General features: G+C 50.2%; 2 protein-coding genes across 2 annotated transcripts; both read left to right on the plus strand.

The window, feature by feature from the left end:
* Window positions 1–424: 424 nt before the first annotated feature.
* Window positions 425–2030, plus strand: N7498_006807 (putative MFS transporter; the record flags this gene model as incomplete). Its single annotated transcript, XM_058453869.1, has 2 exons — window positions 425–1029; window positions 1085–2030. The coding sequence occupies 2 exons, from the start codon at window positions 425–427 to the stop codon at window positions 2028–2030; spliced, it is 1551 nt and encodes a 516-aa protein (XP_058308060.1).
* Window positions 2031–3435: 1405 nt separating this feature from the next.
* nrps14 (PKS-NRPS hybrid synthetase psoA) lies at window positions 3436–15722 on the plus strand (the record flags this gene model as incomplete). The annotated part of the gene is made up of 7 exons (XM_058453870.1): window positions 3436–4405; window positions 4455–7533; window positions 7588–7808; window positions 7863–10080; window positions 10137–10828; window positions 10875–12743; window positions 12793–15722. The coding sequence occupies 7 exons, from the start codon at window positions 3436–3438 to the stop codon at window positions 15720–15722; spliced, it is 11979 nt and encodes a 3992-aa protein (XP_058308061.1).
* Window positions 15723–15896: the final 174 nt, after the last annotated feature.

The raw sequence follows: 15896 nt of genomic DNA on the forward strand, positions 1-15896 counted from the left end.
TAGCATATCTCGTAAGTCAATGCAGGAAGGCCTCGATCGGCAACATCGGGTCAGGACAAACGGCGAATCCCACGCCCAGCCTGTTCGACGATCCCCCACTCCTCCTACGAAGCCCGAGGCAGGGCAAGTCGGCTACGAGCTGAGCAGGTCGGCCGAGCTCCATATTGGCCAGTTTTCCACCCTCGTCATCGATTTCAGTCCCGATCTCCAAACGGAAACCTCATCTATTGAAGTGATTGGACACGATGCTTGCGGAGACGGGCGGAGACGTGGGGGAACGCGGGGAAAGATGTGCAGATGTGCCCCCCCACACGCCGTGATCATCCCACGAAGGAAGATTGAAGGTTGCTGGACGTGGGGGTGGCCTGAGATAAAGGTCGGCCCGTAGCTGCTTTCTCCTACGGTGACCCCATACATACACACCATGTCCAAGCCAGACACCGTTCACGATGAGATGGGGAAAGGGGTCGAGGCCGAGGCCCGACATCAGCGAGTGCCGCTGACTGAGGAGGAGAGCAAACGCATCTGTCACAAAACCGATCGAACCATTCTCCTCGTGCTCATCTGGGTCTACTTCCTGCAAATTCTGGATAAGACGGTACTCGGATACGGTGCTACGTTCGGTTTGCAGGAAGACACGGGGCTGACGGGGAATCAATATTCCCTAGTAGGATCTATTGGGCCCATCGCTCAGCTTGCCTGGCAGCCCTTCTCCTCAGTCCTCATCGTAAAGGTACCGCACAAGATTCTCATGCCGACTTTGTGTCTGGGATGGGGAATTGCTCAAGCATGCATGGCAGCTTGCCACAACTTCAGCTCCCTCATGGCTACCCGCTTTTTCCTCGGCCTCTTCGAGGCCGGATGCTTGCCACTCTTCAGCATTATCACCAGTCAGTGGTATCGCCGGGCGGAGCAGCCATTGCGCATCGCAGCGTGGTACAGCACCAATGGACTAGCCACCATCGTGGCGGCTGCTTTATCTTATGGTCTAGCCCAGATCCAGTCCGACGTCCTATTCCCCTGGCAAATGTAAGCCTGCACCCTTCAACGAAGATTTGGATCGTCGTCTTACCGTTCTGTCTAGACTTTTCCTCTTTGTTGGTTTGCTGACCATCGTTTCGGCCCCGATCGTGTACTGGCGCCTAGACAATGATATCTCCACTGCACGCTTCCTGACCGAGACCGAGAAGGCGCAGGGAGTGGAGCGTCTCCTCGCCAATCAAACCGGCACCGGTAATACCGAATTCAAATTCAGCCATGTGTTCGAAGCGGCATTGGAACCCAAGACTTACCTTTGGATCGGAATGGCCATGCTCCTCAACATCGGGGCCAGCGTGACCAATGTGTTCGGTCCGCTGATTCTCGGCGGTTTGGGCTACGACAAATATAGAACCACTCTACTGACCATGCCCTTTGGTGCACTGCAATTTGTAATCATTCTCCTGGCCAGCTTCCTGGCTCAAACAGCGCGACTAAAGGGCGCCATCTTGGCCGCCTTTATGCTTCCCGTGGTTGCCGGCCTCGCCATTCTCTTCGCAGTTGCTCGTACAAAGTCGGAGCAAAGTGCTCTTCTCGCGGGGTACTACTTGCTCTCTTTCATTTTTGGTGGCAACCCGTTGATCGTCACATGGATTATTGGCAACACGGCCGGGAGCACCAAAAAATCCGTCGCCATGAGTTTGTACAACGCGGCGACCTCTGCTGGCAACATCGTGGGTCCCTTGTTGTTTTCTTCAACGGAGGCACCCGGCTATCATCCCGGTCTGCGTGCCTGTCTGGGTATCTTCAGTGCTTTGACCGCTGTCGTGATCATTCAATGGGGCAACCTGTTGTTCCTCAATCAACAACAGGCCCGCCGTCGAGTTCGTAACGGGAAGAGCGCCCAGATCATCGATCACTCGATGCAAAGCAACTTCCACGGTATCGAAGATAATACAGACGAGGCTGGACAGGAAGTGGCTCACGCTGGGTCTAATGTTGCCGAGGATCTCACTGACCGAGAAAATGATGAGTTTGTGTATATCTACTGAGTTATATTTTAAGACAACGTTCATGAACATACCCCCTATACCATCGCCTTACAAAGCTATTACATTTGGGAATACTGGCATAGAGTAGCACTGTATATCTCACCAGATCCGTGGACTCGAACAAAAACCAATTCAGGAACGAGATGAAAAGATTGAGCCCAAGGCTACAACATAGGCCAACTTCGAAATATGCAACTTACTTGTGACCCCCACGCTCGCAGCGCAAGACACCGAAGGTTTTCTGCTCAGACTGGTCAAGATCTATAGGCACGACGGCACAAATAGAATATTGCAACCTGGGCCGTTTCAGGAGACCTTGATGACAGTCAGCCCGATTTTATTCTAACCTAAGGACGAGCAATTCCTATCCATATCAACCACGCGTGTTGCGGCGGTTGTGCGCCATGTTGACGAACACATGGATCCATGCTGGCTATTTAGATCGCAACCCTCGAGAACGTGAAATCCGTGACCCGGATTGGGATACTTCTGAGATAGAGACGTGTTGTTATCTAATTGGTTCGAATATACCTCACCTTCAAGTAACGTCTCGAGATGGCTCGAGAAGTTTGAAATTTCTGGATTGACACCTGAGGGATCAGGCCGCTATCGTCTCTTTCATCATGCACTTCTTTTTCTTCGCCAACTTCTCAACTTCTCAACTCTCAACTTCTTCCTGTTTCTAATTTTGGACTCTTGTTTGTCGGGGTTCACGATGTACATACACTGAAGTATGTCATCCTTGTCACAATAAGTCCATGCACATCTATGACATCCACTGCAGACATGGGTGGCAGCCTTCCAACGGAAAGCGGCGCGTCCTAATATCACCCAGCATGTCGCCGAAGCAAAAGACGAAAAGGTCCATTAACCGTGCATTGTCTGGAAGTACTTAATCTCTAAGATGGTCCCAAAGAGAAAGCCCCCTTCGGAGTCGGAGTCGGGCTCGGCTGTTGTTGGGACTTCAACCGGTCCGGTAGTCAAATGAACCGGCCAGGGCAGCTCAGTAGCCTCATAGCCAGAAAAAAGAACTGCATTTAATGCAATATATAGCGGAACTATATGCATTAGCGTTCTAAAATCCTTGTTTTGGATCTCGATTGTCATACCGTGATTCGTTCATCTTTCGCCTCTCCCGGGAAGCCCACTGTCGGAGTCGGGAGTCGCTGACTGTAACGACTGACTGGCTCTGAGAAGGCCGTCTAAATAAATGCCCAAATTATCGGCCATCAGAACGAACACCAGTACATCAATACGTACTGCCTATCGCCGAACTCTCCACGACACGCAACCCATTCCCTTGTTACCCATTCAGGATTGCCACTTGCTAGATACTCATTGCATACCGGCGGTCACACACTGGTAGCACCGGGCCGTTGAGGGGTCGTGAAATTCAAAACGCATAATGTCCGACGATCTTCAAACCGGCCCTGAGCCCATCGCCATCGTGGGCAGCGCATGTCGATTTCCAGGAGATGCAACTTCACCCGCCAAGCTTTGGGAGCTGCTCAAAGAACCTCGAGACGTGTTGACGGAGATACCCGATAGCAGATTCAATCACAGGGCTTTTTACCACACAGATGGCACACATCATGGTACGAGCAACGTCCGCCATTCTTACTTTTTGTCCAATGATCATCGGTTGTTCGATGCCCAGTTCTTCGGCACCAAACCGATTGAAGCCAACTCGATCGACCCCCAGCAGAGACTTCTGTTAGAGACAGTCTATGAGGGCTTGGAGTCTGCCGGGATTCCCATGGAGAGCGTGCAAGGATCCAACACGGCGGTGTATGTTGGATTGATGACAAACGACTATGCGGATCTCTTGGGTAGAGATATTCAGAACTTCCCCACATATTTCGCGTCAGGAACGGCGAGAAGTATTCTTTCAAACCGGGTTTCTTACTTTTTTGATTGGCATGGACCATCCATGACAATCGACACAGCTTGTTCCTCTAGTCTTATTGCGGTCCATCAAGCCGTTGTGAGTCTGCGGAATGGAGAAACCAATATGGCTGTGGCAGCAGGCACAAATTTGCTACTGGGTCCAGAGCAGTATGTGGCTGAGAGCAAACTGAAAATGCTTTCTCCTACAGGTCGCTCGCGGATGTGGGATAAGGATGCAGATGGGTACGCTCGTGGTGACGGAATTGCTGCTGTCATCTTGAAAACTCTGAGTGCCGCGCTGGCCAATGGCGATCACATCGAGTGCCTTATTCGCGAGACTGGGATTAACCAGGATGGACGTACCAAGGGCATCACTATGCCAAACCCCGTGGCCCAAGCAGCTCTCATTCGATCTACTTATAGGAGAGCGGGTTTGGATTTGGCCAACCCCAGGGATCGTCCGCAATATTTCGAGGCTCATGGGACCGGTATGTGATTGAACAATCCACATGGAGGACCTTTGTCTAACCAGAACAGGAACACCTGCCGGTGACCCGGTCGAGGCCGAAGCCATCAGCACTGCGTTCTTTGGACCGAAAGCCAATTATCAACGGGCTAGTCATGAAACTCCCTTGTACGTTGGGTCAATTAAGACGGTTATTGGACATACCGAAGGCACGGCTGGGCTAGCTGCCGTCCTCAAAGCATCCCTGGCCTTGCAGCATGCTGTGATTCCCCCGAATCTTCTTTTAAACGAGCTGAATCCCACAGTGCGACCGTTTTACAATGACCTTTTGATTGCGAGCTCCGCAGTGAAATGGCCGGAGCTCCCAAGGCAAACGATCCGTCGCGCGAGTGTAAACAGTTTTGGATTCGGGGGAGCGAATGCTCATGCGATCTTGGAGGCATACGAGAATAATGTCGCAAGCGCGCTATCCGAGGCGAAAAACACCGTGTTGACACCTTTCAACTTTTCTGCTTCCACTAAAAGCTCCCTTATCATGAGCCTTAAGGCATATTCAGCATACTTGAAAGTCCGAAGAAATGTGGACCTACATAACTTATCATGGACTTTGAATTCTCGCCGCTCAACCCTGCCTGTTCGATTATCAATATCCGCCTCAAATATCACCGATTTGACTGCACGGTTGGACAACGCTGTCGAGTCACCGTCAGAAATAATGTTAGCAAGTCAAACTTTAAGCATCGAAAAGCCCAAAGTGCTTGCGATATTCACTGGTCAGGGAGCCCAATGGGCCCGAATGGGGGCTGAGTTGCTGAATAGCTCCTCGCTAGCCACAGATTGCATCGCTAGCCTTGATTCTTCTCTTCAATCACTCCCGGAAAAAGATCGTCCCTCATGGTTTCTTAGAGACGAGATTCTGAGGGATGCAAGTTCATCTCGTATCGGAGAAGCTCTTTTCTCGCAGACCCTTTGCACCGCAATTCAGGTCATGCTAGTCAGTATACTCCGGGCGGCAGGTGTTTCCTTCACCGCTGTCGTTGGTCACTCATCCGGAGAGATCGCAGCGGCATACTCTGCTGGGTATCTTTCTGCCCATGACGCTATCAGGATCGCATATTATAGAGGATGGTCGTTGCAAAATTTCTCTAACTTGGATGGAACCAAAGGTGCAATGATGGCAGTTGGGACCTCCATTGAAGATGCCAAAGAACTATGCGAGATGCCTTCCCTTGAAGGACGAATCTGCGTTGCCGCGAGCAATTCCTCTGCCAGCGTGACACTTTCCGGTGATGTCGATGCCATTTTAAAAGCCAAGGACATCTTCGAGGATGAAAAGAAGTTTGCCCGTCTGCTTAAGGTGGATAAAGCCTATCACTCCCATCACATGATTCCTTGCGCCGCGCCCTACATCGAAGCCATACAAAATTGTGGTATCAAAACCCTTTCCCGGTCTGCCAGCGGCACGAAATGGTTCTCTAGTGTCTACGTCCAGGACATTGATAATGTGAAGGACAGCTTGACTGACACATATTGGAGCAACAATTTGGTCAATCCTGTGATGTTTTCTCAAGCCATAAGCTTCGCACTTGCTGCGACAGGACCCTTTGACATTGCCTTGGAAATTGGACCCCATCCAGCGCTGAAAGGGCCTGCTTTGCAGACAATCCAGGAACTCTCTGGAAATATGCTACCCTACTCTGGAACGCTAAGTCGAGGCAAGAATGACGCTGAGTCCTTTGCATCTGCACTTGGCGCTTTGTGGGTTTCTCTCGGCGAGTATGTAGTGGATTTTGCAGGGATTGAGAGCAAGTTGGAGCCGGATACTCAAAGGCCCAGGCTCTTGAAGGGACTTCCAGCCTATGCATGGGATCACGATCGCGTTTACTGGCATGAGTCTCGCATTTCAAGCACATTTAGACTTGGAAGTGAAAAGTTCCATCCCCTCCTGGGTGTCAAATGTCCCGATGGTACAGACAAAGAACTTCGCTGGAGAAACTATCTGAATACGCGGGAAATTCCATGGCTTGCGCATCACCAAGTGCAAGGGCAAATGGTCTTCCCTGCTGCAGGTTACGTTTCAGCTGCAACAGAAATGGCACTTGAAAATTATGGGTTGGAATCAATAAAATTGATTGACTTCGAAGACGTGATCGTTGGACAGGCCTTGGTGCTTGAAGAGAATTCCGGAGTAGAAGTTATCTTCGCTCTCATAGTCACTCAGAATAGCAGCAACGTCGTGACAGCGGTCTTCAACTGTTACTCCGACGCTAACAGAGGTTCATCCTCAATGTCTCTCCATGCGTCCGCGAAGCTCCGCATCTGTCTCGGTGAAGCAACACACGATGAACTACCGGCACGTGCCGGAGGCCCCGATTGCTTCCTCGAACTTGATGCGCAGCGATTCTATAGTTCGGTGTCAGAGCTTGGACTTGGCTACACCGGCCCGTTCCAATCACTTTCTGGTTTGAGCAGAAAAATGGATGAAGCCACCGGCATGATTGCTGTACCAACCGAAGACGGAGCTGAGGCTCCTCTGGCCATTCATCCGGCTTCCTTAGATGCCGCAATTCAGTCTCTCATGCTGGCTTATTCCTTCCCCGGGGACGGACGCTTGCGCAATCTGTACCTTCCGACAAAGATAGATCGAATTCGAATCAACCCATGTAGCTGCGTGGCACTAGCTGGACCAGGCACAAGCCTTAAGTTTTACTCTACAGTCGCTAATACTAGATTTGAGGAGCTATCCGGTGATATTGACATTTATTCTGTGTGTGGACGATACACAGTGCTCCAACTTCAAGGCTTGCGTACAACTCCACTTACTCCTCTAACATCTGCAACAGATGTGACAATGTTCACGGAACTTACCTGGGCCCAAGAGAAACCGACTGGACGTGATATTAATTCGCGGGATTGGCTAAACGAGGATGTTTCACAATCTTTGAACCTGGAACGTGTGGCCCACTTCTATTTGAAGGAACTCCACTCTTCCTTTCAGCAGGCGAACCATTTGGAAATTTCATGGCATCATAAAAACCTTCTTTCTTACGCCAGCCAGTGTGTTTCGATTACCGCATCGGGAATTCACCCATTTGCGCAACCAGAATGGGCCCACGATACAAAGGAAACAATTTCTGAGATCCTCGAAAGGTATTTCGTGCCAGGTCTATAGATGTGGCTTCTAGTCGGGCTAATTGGATCTAGACACCAAGACAGTATTGATATCAGGGCCATAACAGCTGTCGGCGAGACAATTTCTTCAATCGTGCGAGGGGAAACAGATCTGCTGGATATTTTGTTGAAGGACAACATGCTCTCACAATTTCATTCCAAGGCGCTTGGTGTCCACTCTTACTTAGCCGAGATAGCTCGGATCGCTGGGCAGATCAGTAATCGCTACCCGCATGTTAATGTACTAGAAATTGGTGAGTTTGGCGGAATTTACCTTTGTAATTCGAAAGACTAACGTGTTCTGGAAGGCGCCGGCGCTGGCGCGACAACCGAAGCCGTGATTCATGAAATGGATGCGGCCTTCGCTTCATACACATACACAGATCGTGCAGACTTTATGGTCGATAGAGCCCGGGAGAATTTTGAAAAGTACCATGCTCGAATGGCGTTCAGAGTTCTCGACATTGAGAAAGATTTGACCGAGCAGGGGTATGGCAAGGACTCGTACGATGTTATCATTGTCTCCCTGGCCCTTTATGCGACGGAGAATCTCGAAATGACACTTTTAAATGTTCGCAGACTACTGAAACCAGGTGGATTCCTTGTTCTTTTGGAGCTGACGGACCCGAATGTGATGCGGTTTAGTTTGATTCTCGGTGGACTTCCTGGCTGGTGGCGTGGGCAAGAAGGGCGAACTCTATCCCCATGTGTCTCTATTGATACATGGGGGGATTTGATGACTAGAAGCGGGTTCTCTGGCATTGATGCTTGCGTTCCTCATCACCCAGACATGTCAATTCCCTTTTCCGTCATGGTAACTCAGGCTGTGAATGATTGCGTCACCTTCCTGCGCAACCCCTTGATGCAAAATCACCCATCTCTAGGTATTGAGAAATTGACAATTATTGGTGGGAAGACTGATCGAACAGCTACGATCGTCACAGATGTCATCAATGCAGTCGGTCGACACTACAAAGCAATCGGGGTCTCTGCTTCTCTTGACGACATTATCCCCGGAGAACTCCCTCCGATGGGGACTGTTCTCTGCTTGGCTGAGTTGGATGAACACGCCTTTGTTTCCATGACACAGATCAAACTCAGGTCTCTTCAAGAGCTATTCACGCAATGCAAGAATATCCTCTGGGTAGGATACGGCGCCCAGGGAGAGAATCCATTCGCCCACATGTTCACGGGCGTTCAGCGAACCCTGGCTATGGAGATGAACCACCTCCAGATTCAGTTCCTCAACCTCCATTCGTTTGATGACGCAAAGGGTGATCTAATTGCGATGAAGCTTCTTAACCTACAGGCTGCAGACATCTGGAGCCAGGATGGGCGAATAAACGAGATCTTGTGGTATACCGAGCCACAAATAACTTTGCAAAAGGGAAAGACTCTCATCCCACGATTCCGACCGAGTCATGAACGAAATGACAGGTATAACTCTTCGAAGCGACTTATTATCAGGACAGTCGATCGCAATGACTCAGGTGTCACTATCCGGTCTTCTGAAAATGGCTATGAAGTTCTCGAGAAATCCCCTCCCAGTTCGGGCTTTGTTGTTGACCAGTTTGAGATCGAGGTTACGAATTCTCTGCTTCGCTCTGTCACGATTACAGAGGCAGACAGGTTGTTCCTGGTAACTGGAAAAGACACTCGGGATGGTAGCCAAGTGGTCGCTTTATCTGGAACTTTGGATTCTCGCATCCGAGTGCCTCGCTCTTGGGTCATCAAATGCGGGCACTCGGATGATCAGGCCGTGCGTTCATTGCTCAGCCTTTATGATCATTTCGTGGCCCAGTCCATTATCAGGAAAGCTCTCCCAGGAAAGACACTGGGCGTTCTCGACGCGGAATTTTCCATGGCGGCGGTACTAACACAGTACGCAACTCAGCGAGGTGTAAAGTTGGTTCTGTTCACCACAAAGGAGAGCTTTTGCTTGTGGCCATGGGTTCACATCCATCCCCATTCAACAGGCCGAGACTTGATTAGCAAAATTCCAGATGATATCGCTCTATTCTTCAATGCAGGAGGCGAGGAGCATTTTGTTTCTATCCTGAAGGAGATACTACCCATCGACTGCTCCTTCGAAAATGAAAAAACACTCACAGGAGACGAAAGCCGATTCTCATCCCTGTCAGCGATGGATCAAGTGGTTTCACAACTGCAAACAACTTGGACCAGAGCGCACAGTGACCAAAAGCCAGTCAACATGCAAAGAGTTGGGAAGCTTGGCTTGAGGGACCTCATTCAAGTCCAGCAAGTATCAGTCCCACAATCCCTAATCTCTTGGGACGGTCTGAGACTTCCGGTGCAAGTTCGTGCGGCTACCAAGACGGTCAAATTTGCGAAGGACAGGACATATTGGCTGGTTGGACTGACCGGTGGGCTTGGTCTATCCTTGTGCAAGTGGATGGCCCGACAAGGCGCTCGATATATTGCTCTTTCTAGCCGCAATCCCAAGATCGACGATAATTGGGTTCGAGGAATGGCCAAAAACGGCTGCACCGTGCGCGTTTTTCAAAAGTGAGTATTTTCGTTCTCTGCCCCTCGTCATACTTGAAATTCCCTGACAATTACAGTGACATCACGGACCGTGACTCTGTCCACAGTACTCATCGTCAAATTCTTCAAGCTATGCCTCCTATTGGGGGTGTTGTGCAGGGAGCTATGGTTCTTCAAGATGCGATGTTCCTTGATCTGGATGTCGATCGGTATGACAAGGTACTGAAACCAAAGGTCAATGGCAGTATTTTGCTGGATGAACTGTTTTCAGAAGATACCTTGGACTTCATGATCTTCTTTTCATCGATGGCTGCTATCACCGGTAACCCTGGACAGGTCGCCTACAATGCTGCAAACATGTTCATGGCCAGCTTGGCCGCACAGCGTCGCAAGCGGGGCATCGCAGGTCAAACAATCAACATAGGTGCCATTGTGGGCAATGGGTATGTAACACGAGAGTTGAACAAGAGCCAGCAGTCCTATCTGTACCGAGTTGGCCATTCATGGATGGCTGAACAGGACTTCCATGAGGTATTTGCGGAAGGTGTTCTCTCTTGTCTGGATAGATCAGGCAGTCTTGCTCCGTGCAGTGGTCTAAGAATTGACGATGACGACTCGAAGAATTGGGTGTCTAACCCCATGTTCCAGCATCTCGTGTTAAAATCCAACACCCTCATCGTGAGAGGCAAGAAAAACAAGGCAAGGCTTATGGCCAAGACTCGGCTGCTCGAGTCAACTTCACACGGTGAAGTGATCGAAATTCTACAAGGTGAGCATTGCTCCTTATCTTGAGCTCCACATTTCTCTGTTAACAGTCCCAGAAACCTTCATACAAAAGCTGCAATCTGCGCTTCAGTCTGATCCCGAAAAGTTGAACCTTGAGTTGAGTCCTGATGAACTTGGAGTTGATTCCTTGATTGCCGTTGATCTCCGTTCGTGGTTTATCAAGGAGTTTGGTGTGGACATCCCTGTGCTGAAGATCTTCAATGCCGCATCCATCCGCGATTTGCTTGCTGTAGCAGCAAGTCTTCTTCCCGAGTCATTGATTCCAAACGCAAAAGAAGACGAGAGCGTCGAATCGAAATTATCCGACGAACATCAGACATACCGGCAAAGGTCTGACGGCTCCAGTTTATCCGTGCAGACTCCTGAGATAACATCGAGCTCAAAGGGGAGGGTTGAGGCCAAAAGCTTTCACCTAAAGTATTTCCCATCCTTTGACGGAGAAAGCCGAAGTAGAAGCTCTTCTGCATCGTTTACAGCAGTTGATTCCAGCTCAGAACAAAACGAGGTCAGCTCCTCGTCCTCATCGCTTGATAACGAGACGGAGGTGACTTGCAAGCGTCATGTTGAGAAAATAACCCCGATGTCGTTTGGACAATCGCGCTTTTGGTTTCTTAAACTATTTGTTCCAGAGTCAACTGCGTTCAATGTGACCCCTATTTTTGAGCTAACTGGAAGGCTCCGAGTTGATGATTTTGCAAAAGCAGTTAAGGCCGTTGGCCAGCGTCATGAAGCCTTGCGAACATTCTTCTTCACGGATGGAGAGAAACAACACATGCAAGGTATCTGGGTGGATTCATCATTGAGTCTGGAACACAGACTCGTCATCGACAAAAAGGAGGTTGATATTGCTGTTGAGCAGATGAAAACGCACGTTTTCAATGTCGCCGAAGGGGAAATCCTTCGTGTCCAGCTGCTTTCCTTGGCAGCTGACCAGCATTGGGTCATCTTCGGCTTTCATCACATTAATGTGGATGGCATGAGTTTCGAAGTCATTTGGTCCGAGATTGAAACCGCGTACAAGGGGCTCCCTTTTTTGCGAAACACTCTGCAATATCCAGAATTTTCACAGAGACAACGGCGCGAGTACGAACAGGGAGTTTGGACAGAGGACCTGAAGTTTTGGCGAGAGCAATTTGCAGACATTCCTTCTCCGATTCCACTGCTTCCATTCTCTCTGAAGCTGGCCCGTCCGGCCGTCTCAAGCTTTTCCTCCCACTGGACACACTTCCGGCTTGAGAAAAGTCTGTCCGACGATATTGAGAAATGCTCCCGGATGTTCAAAGTATCGCCTTTCCATTACTATCTCGCAGTCTGGCAGATTCTTCTATTGCGTTTCTTTGACGTCGACGACATTTGTATTGGCCTCGGCGACGGCGGGCGCACAGATGGTGATATCTTGCACAGCGTCGGCCTTTTCCTGAATGTACTGCCCATTCAATTCAACCGTCGATCTTCCCAGCCATTCGGTGAGGCTCTGAGAGATAGCAAGAAGGTTGCGCAAGATGCAATGTCGCACTCTCGTGTGCCTTTTGATGTGCTTCTCACCGAACTCAATGTGCCTCGTGCCGCATCCTACAATCCTCTGTTCCAGGTCTTTTACAACTACCGCAAGGTTGAGGAGTCTCGGGATTTCTGTGGCTGCACGGCAAAGGGCTCATTGTTTACAAGCGGCGAGACTTCATATGATATTCATCTGGACATCGTCGATTTTGGAAACAAGGGAATCCAGGTGTACCTCCTCGTCCAGAAAGATTTGTATGCTCCGGAGCACGCCGACCTTCTCCTTCGCAGCTATTGCAATCTGCTACGGGAATTTACGCAGAATCCCGCGACTCGGGTGTCTTGGCCTTCTTTGTTCCCGCAGGATGACATTGATGCAGCACTGGTCGCAGGCCGAGGTGAGTATTTTCCTTTTCATTGTTCATTGTAGTCGTTAACATGTGTCAGGTCCGGAACTGAGGGAGCAATGGCCAGCCACCATTGTGCATCGAGTGGATGAAATTTCCCAGATTTATGCTGATAATCTCGCCCTGAAAGAAGAGGATGGTGTACAGCTTACCTATTCGCAGGCCCAGCACCGCATTGGCGTAATTGCAAATGGACTTCTCATCAAAGGTGTCGGTGTTGGGACCCGCGTCGGAGTTTTCCAGTCGCCAGGAGCAAATTGGATATGTTCCCTGCTGGCTATCATGCGCATCGGCGCAACCTACATTGGCTTGGACAGAAAGGCTGGCATAGAGCGTTTGGCGATGATTGCCGCTGAATCGGATTTGGTAGCTGTTCTCCTCGATTCTTCCACCGCATCCGATTCCCATCTTCTCCGCAGTCCAGCGGAGATGCTCGACATTTGCACTCTCTCGGTTGAAGCCACGGCACCAAACATGGCGATCCCGAGCCATACAGCTATCGTTATGTATACAAGTGGCTCGACAGGCAAGCCAAAGGGGATTTTACTGTCACACTCGAGCTATTCGCACCACATTCAAGCATTCAGCCGCTCTCTGGGACTCCAAGAGGGCAAGGAAATAATTCTTCACCAATCATCCTATGCGTGGGATATGTCATTGTACCAAATTTTCGTCTCTCTCTGCACCGGTGGAACCTTGGTAATTGCCAACAACACTACACGTGGTGATCCAGTCGCCATTGCAAGTCTCATCGCATCGCACAATGTGACTACTACATTCGGGACGCCAACCGAGCATCTTGCATGGATTCGGTACGGTCGTTCAGCGTTGCGTCACTCAAAATGGACAACGAGCATGTGTGGTGGGGAGTTTATGACTGGGAGCGTGATCAAGGAGTTTCAATCCATTCAGAAACCGCATCTAAAACTCATAAATATGTACGGCCCGGCGGAGATCTCTCTGGCATGCTGTGTTGGAGAGGTACCATACAATGCTGTTCATCCGACCGCCCATAATAACTCTTCGTCGCTCTACACTTTGCCGAACTACTCGGTCTACATCGTCAACCGTGGCCTTCAACCGGTTCCCATTGGAGTGCCCGGTGAAGTTGTCGTCGGTGGGGCAGGTGTTGCACAGGGCTATCTTGACAATGACAAGACCCATGAACGATTCTTGTGGGATTCATATGCCAGCCCCTTCTTCCATAGCCAGGGATGGTCGAGGATCTACCGAACGGGTGACCGAGGATGGCTCGCCAAGGACGGTGGCTTGGTCTTGTTGGGCCGCATCGAAGGTGACAACCAGATAAAGCTTGGAGGAATTCGCATCAACGTTGAAGAGATCGAGGTGGCCATTCTTTACGCTTCGGGTGACACCATTACCCAGGCCGTGGTATCACCTCGCTCCACGACGAACCACGACGAGGTTCAAACCTACCTGATCGCATTTGTCGTGCTGGCCGAGACCAACAACGCCGAAGATGCGACTCAACTTCTGGACCGACTCACAATGAATTTGCCACTACCACAGTACATGCGACCAGCGGCCATGATCTCCATTCCTTCCCTTCCACAGAGCACATCTGGAAAGGTGGACCGACTTGCTGTCAGCAAACTTCCAATTCCCAAGTTTGAATCTCAACAGACAAGCCAGGAAACACTGGCACCCCTTGAGGAGCCGCTGCGTCAACTTTGGCAAGAAGCAATTCCACGGGACATTGTCTCGCTCTATTCAATTCAGCCCACGTCGGATTTCTTCCATGTCGGTGGCAGTTCGCTCTCGTTAGTGACCCTGCAGGCTCTTGTAAAGGATCGCCTAGGGGTCTCCATCTCGTTACACCAGCTATTTGAAGCAAGCACGCTACAGAGCATGGCTTACCGCCTTCAAAATATTGCTGCGACTGAGCATGACGTGACGATCGATTGGGAAGAGGAAATAGAAGCCTTGATGGCTTCTTCTCTGACTCAACTGGAAATCGACAATCAGATCCCACCCCGTGGGGCCAGCGTAGTAATATTGACCGGAGCAACAGGTTTCATCGGCAAAGAAATTATTCAACAGCTTGTTAATGACGATCGGGTTCAAGCCATATACTGCCTCGCCGTCAGGAAACCCTTGATGCAGTTACCTTCCACTTTTGCCGACCAGAAGGTCCATGTGTACCATGGAGACTTGGGAGCACCCCAACTGGGACTTTCGGATTCCGATGCAGCATCGATTTTCCGCCGTGGGGACGTTATCGTTCACAACGGGGCCGACGTTTCCTTTATGAAGACTTACCAGTCGCTCAAATTGACCAACGTGGCCTCGACAGTTGAGCTTGTGAAGCTCGCCTTGCCACGGCGCATTCCTTTTCACTTCATCTCGTCCGCGAGCGTCACGCGTCTTGCGGGACAGAGGAGCTTTGGAGAAACCTCTGTGGCCTCATATCACCCGCCTGCGATCCCTGAAGATGGATATGTCGCTGTCAAATGGGTGGGCGAGGCATATGTTGAGCTTGTCAACCAACGGTTTGGACTCCCAGTGTGGATCCATCGCCCATCGAGCGTAACGGGAACTGACGCACCTGAGCTGGATCTGATGAGCAACGTGATGCGATACTGTCAAGAAACGAAGAAGGTTCCGGACTTCGCCTCGTGGTCGGGCGTCCTTGACTTTATCGCAGTGCAGTCAGTTGCCAGTCAAATCATCGATGCCATGCATCTGTCAGGTGCGCCCGTAGCAGACACGAACCACGTTCATTATCAAAATGAGTCGGGTGAAATTCAGGTTGGACGAGAGGAAGCGCAATCTCTGATGGAAACGGGCACAGATTTTCGGTTCGAAGCGGTTCCCATCAACGAGTGGGTTGATCATGCAGAGAAGGCTGGGATGAGCAATCTACTGGGCGTTTACTTGCGAAAGGTGTCGGATGGGCAGATTTTATTCCCTAGGTTGCTAAAGGGAGGAAATGGCATTGATCGGTCGTGATGGAACAAAGATACATATGGTACGAGAGAGGCGGAATATACATGATCGATCCATCAAACCTTACCCCAGGTAAAAGCCAAAGAGTGTCCGGATTTCCTGAGATCTCTTGTAATAGCCGCTATCTACTCCAGGGCAAAGAGCTCATTGAATATATTTGAAATCCTCATTCCGAGC

Source organism: Penicillium cinerascens, assembly GCF_028974065.1.
Source record: "Penicillium cinerascens strain IBT 15544 chromosome Unknown contig_6_segment0_segment0, whole genome shotgun sequence".
Classification (NCBI taxonomy): Eukaryota; Fungi; Ascomycota; class Eurotiomycetes; order Eurotiales; family Aspergillaceae; genus Penicillium; species Penicillium cinerascens.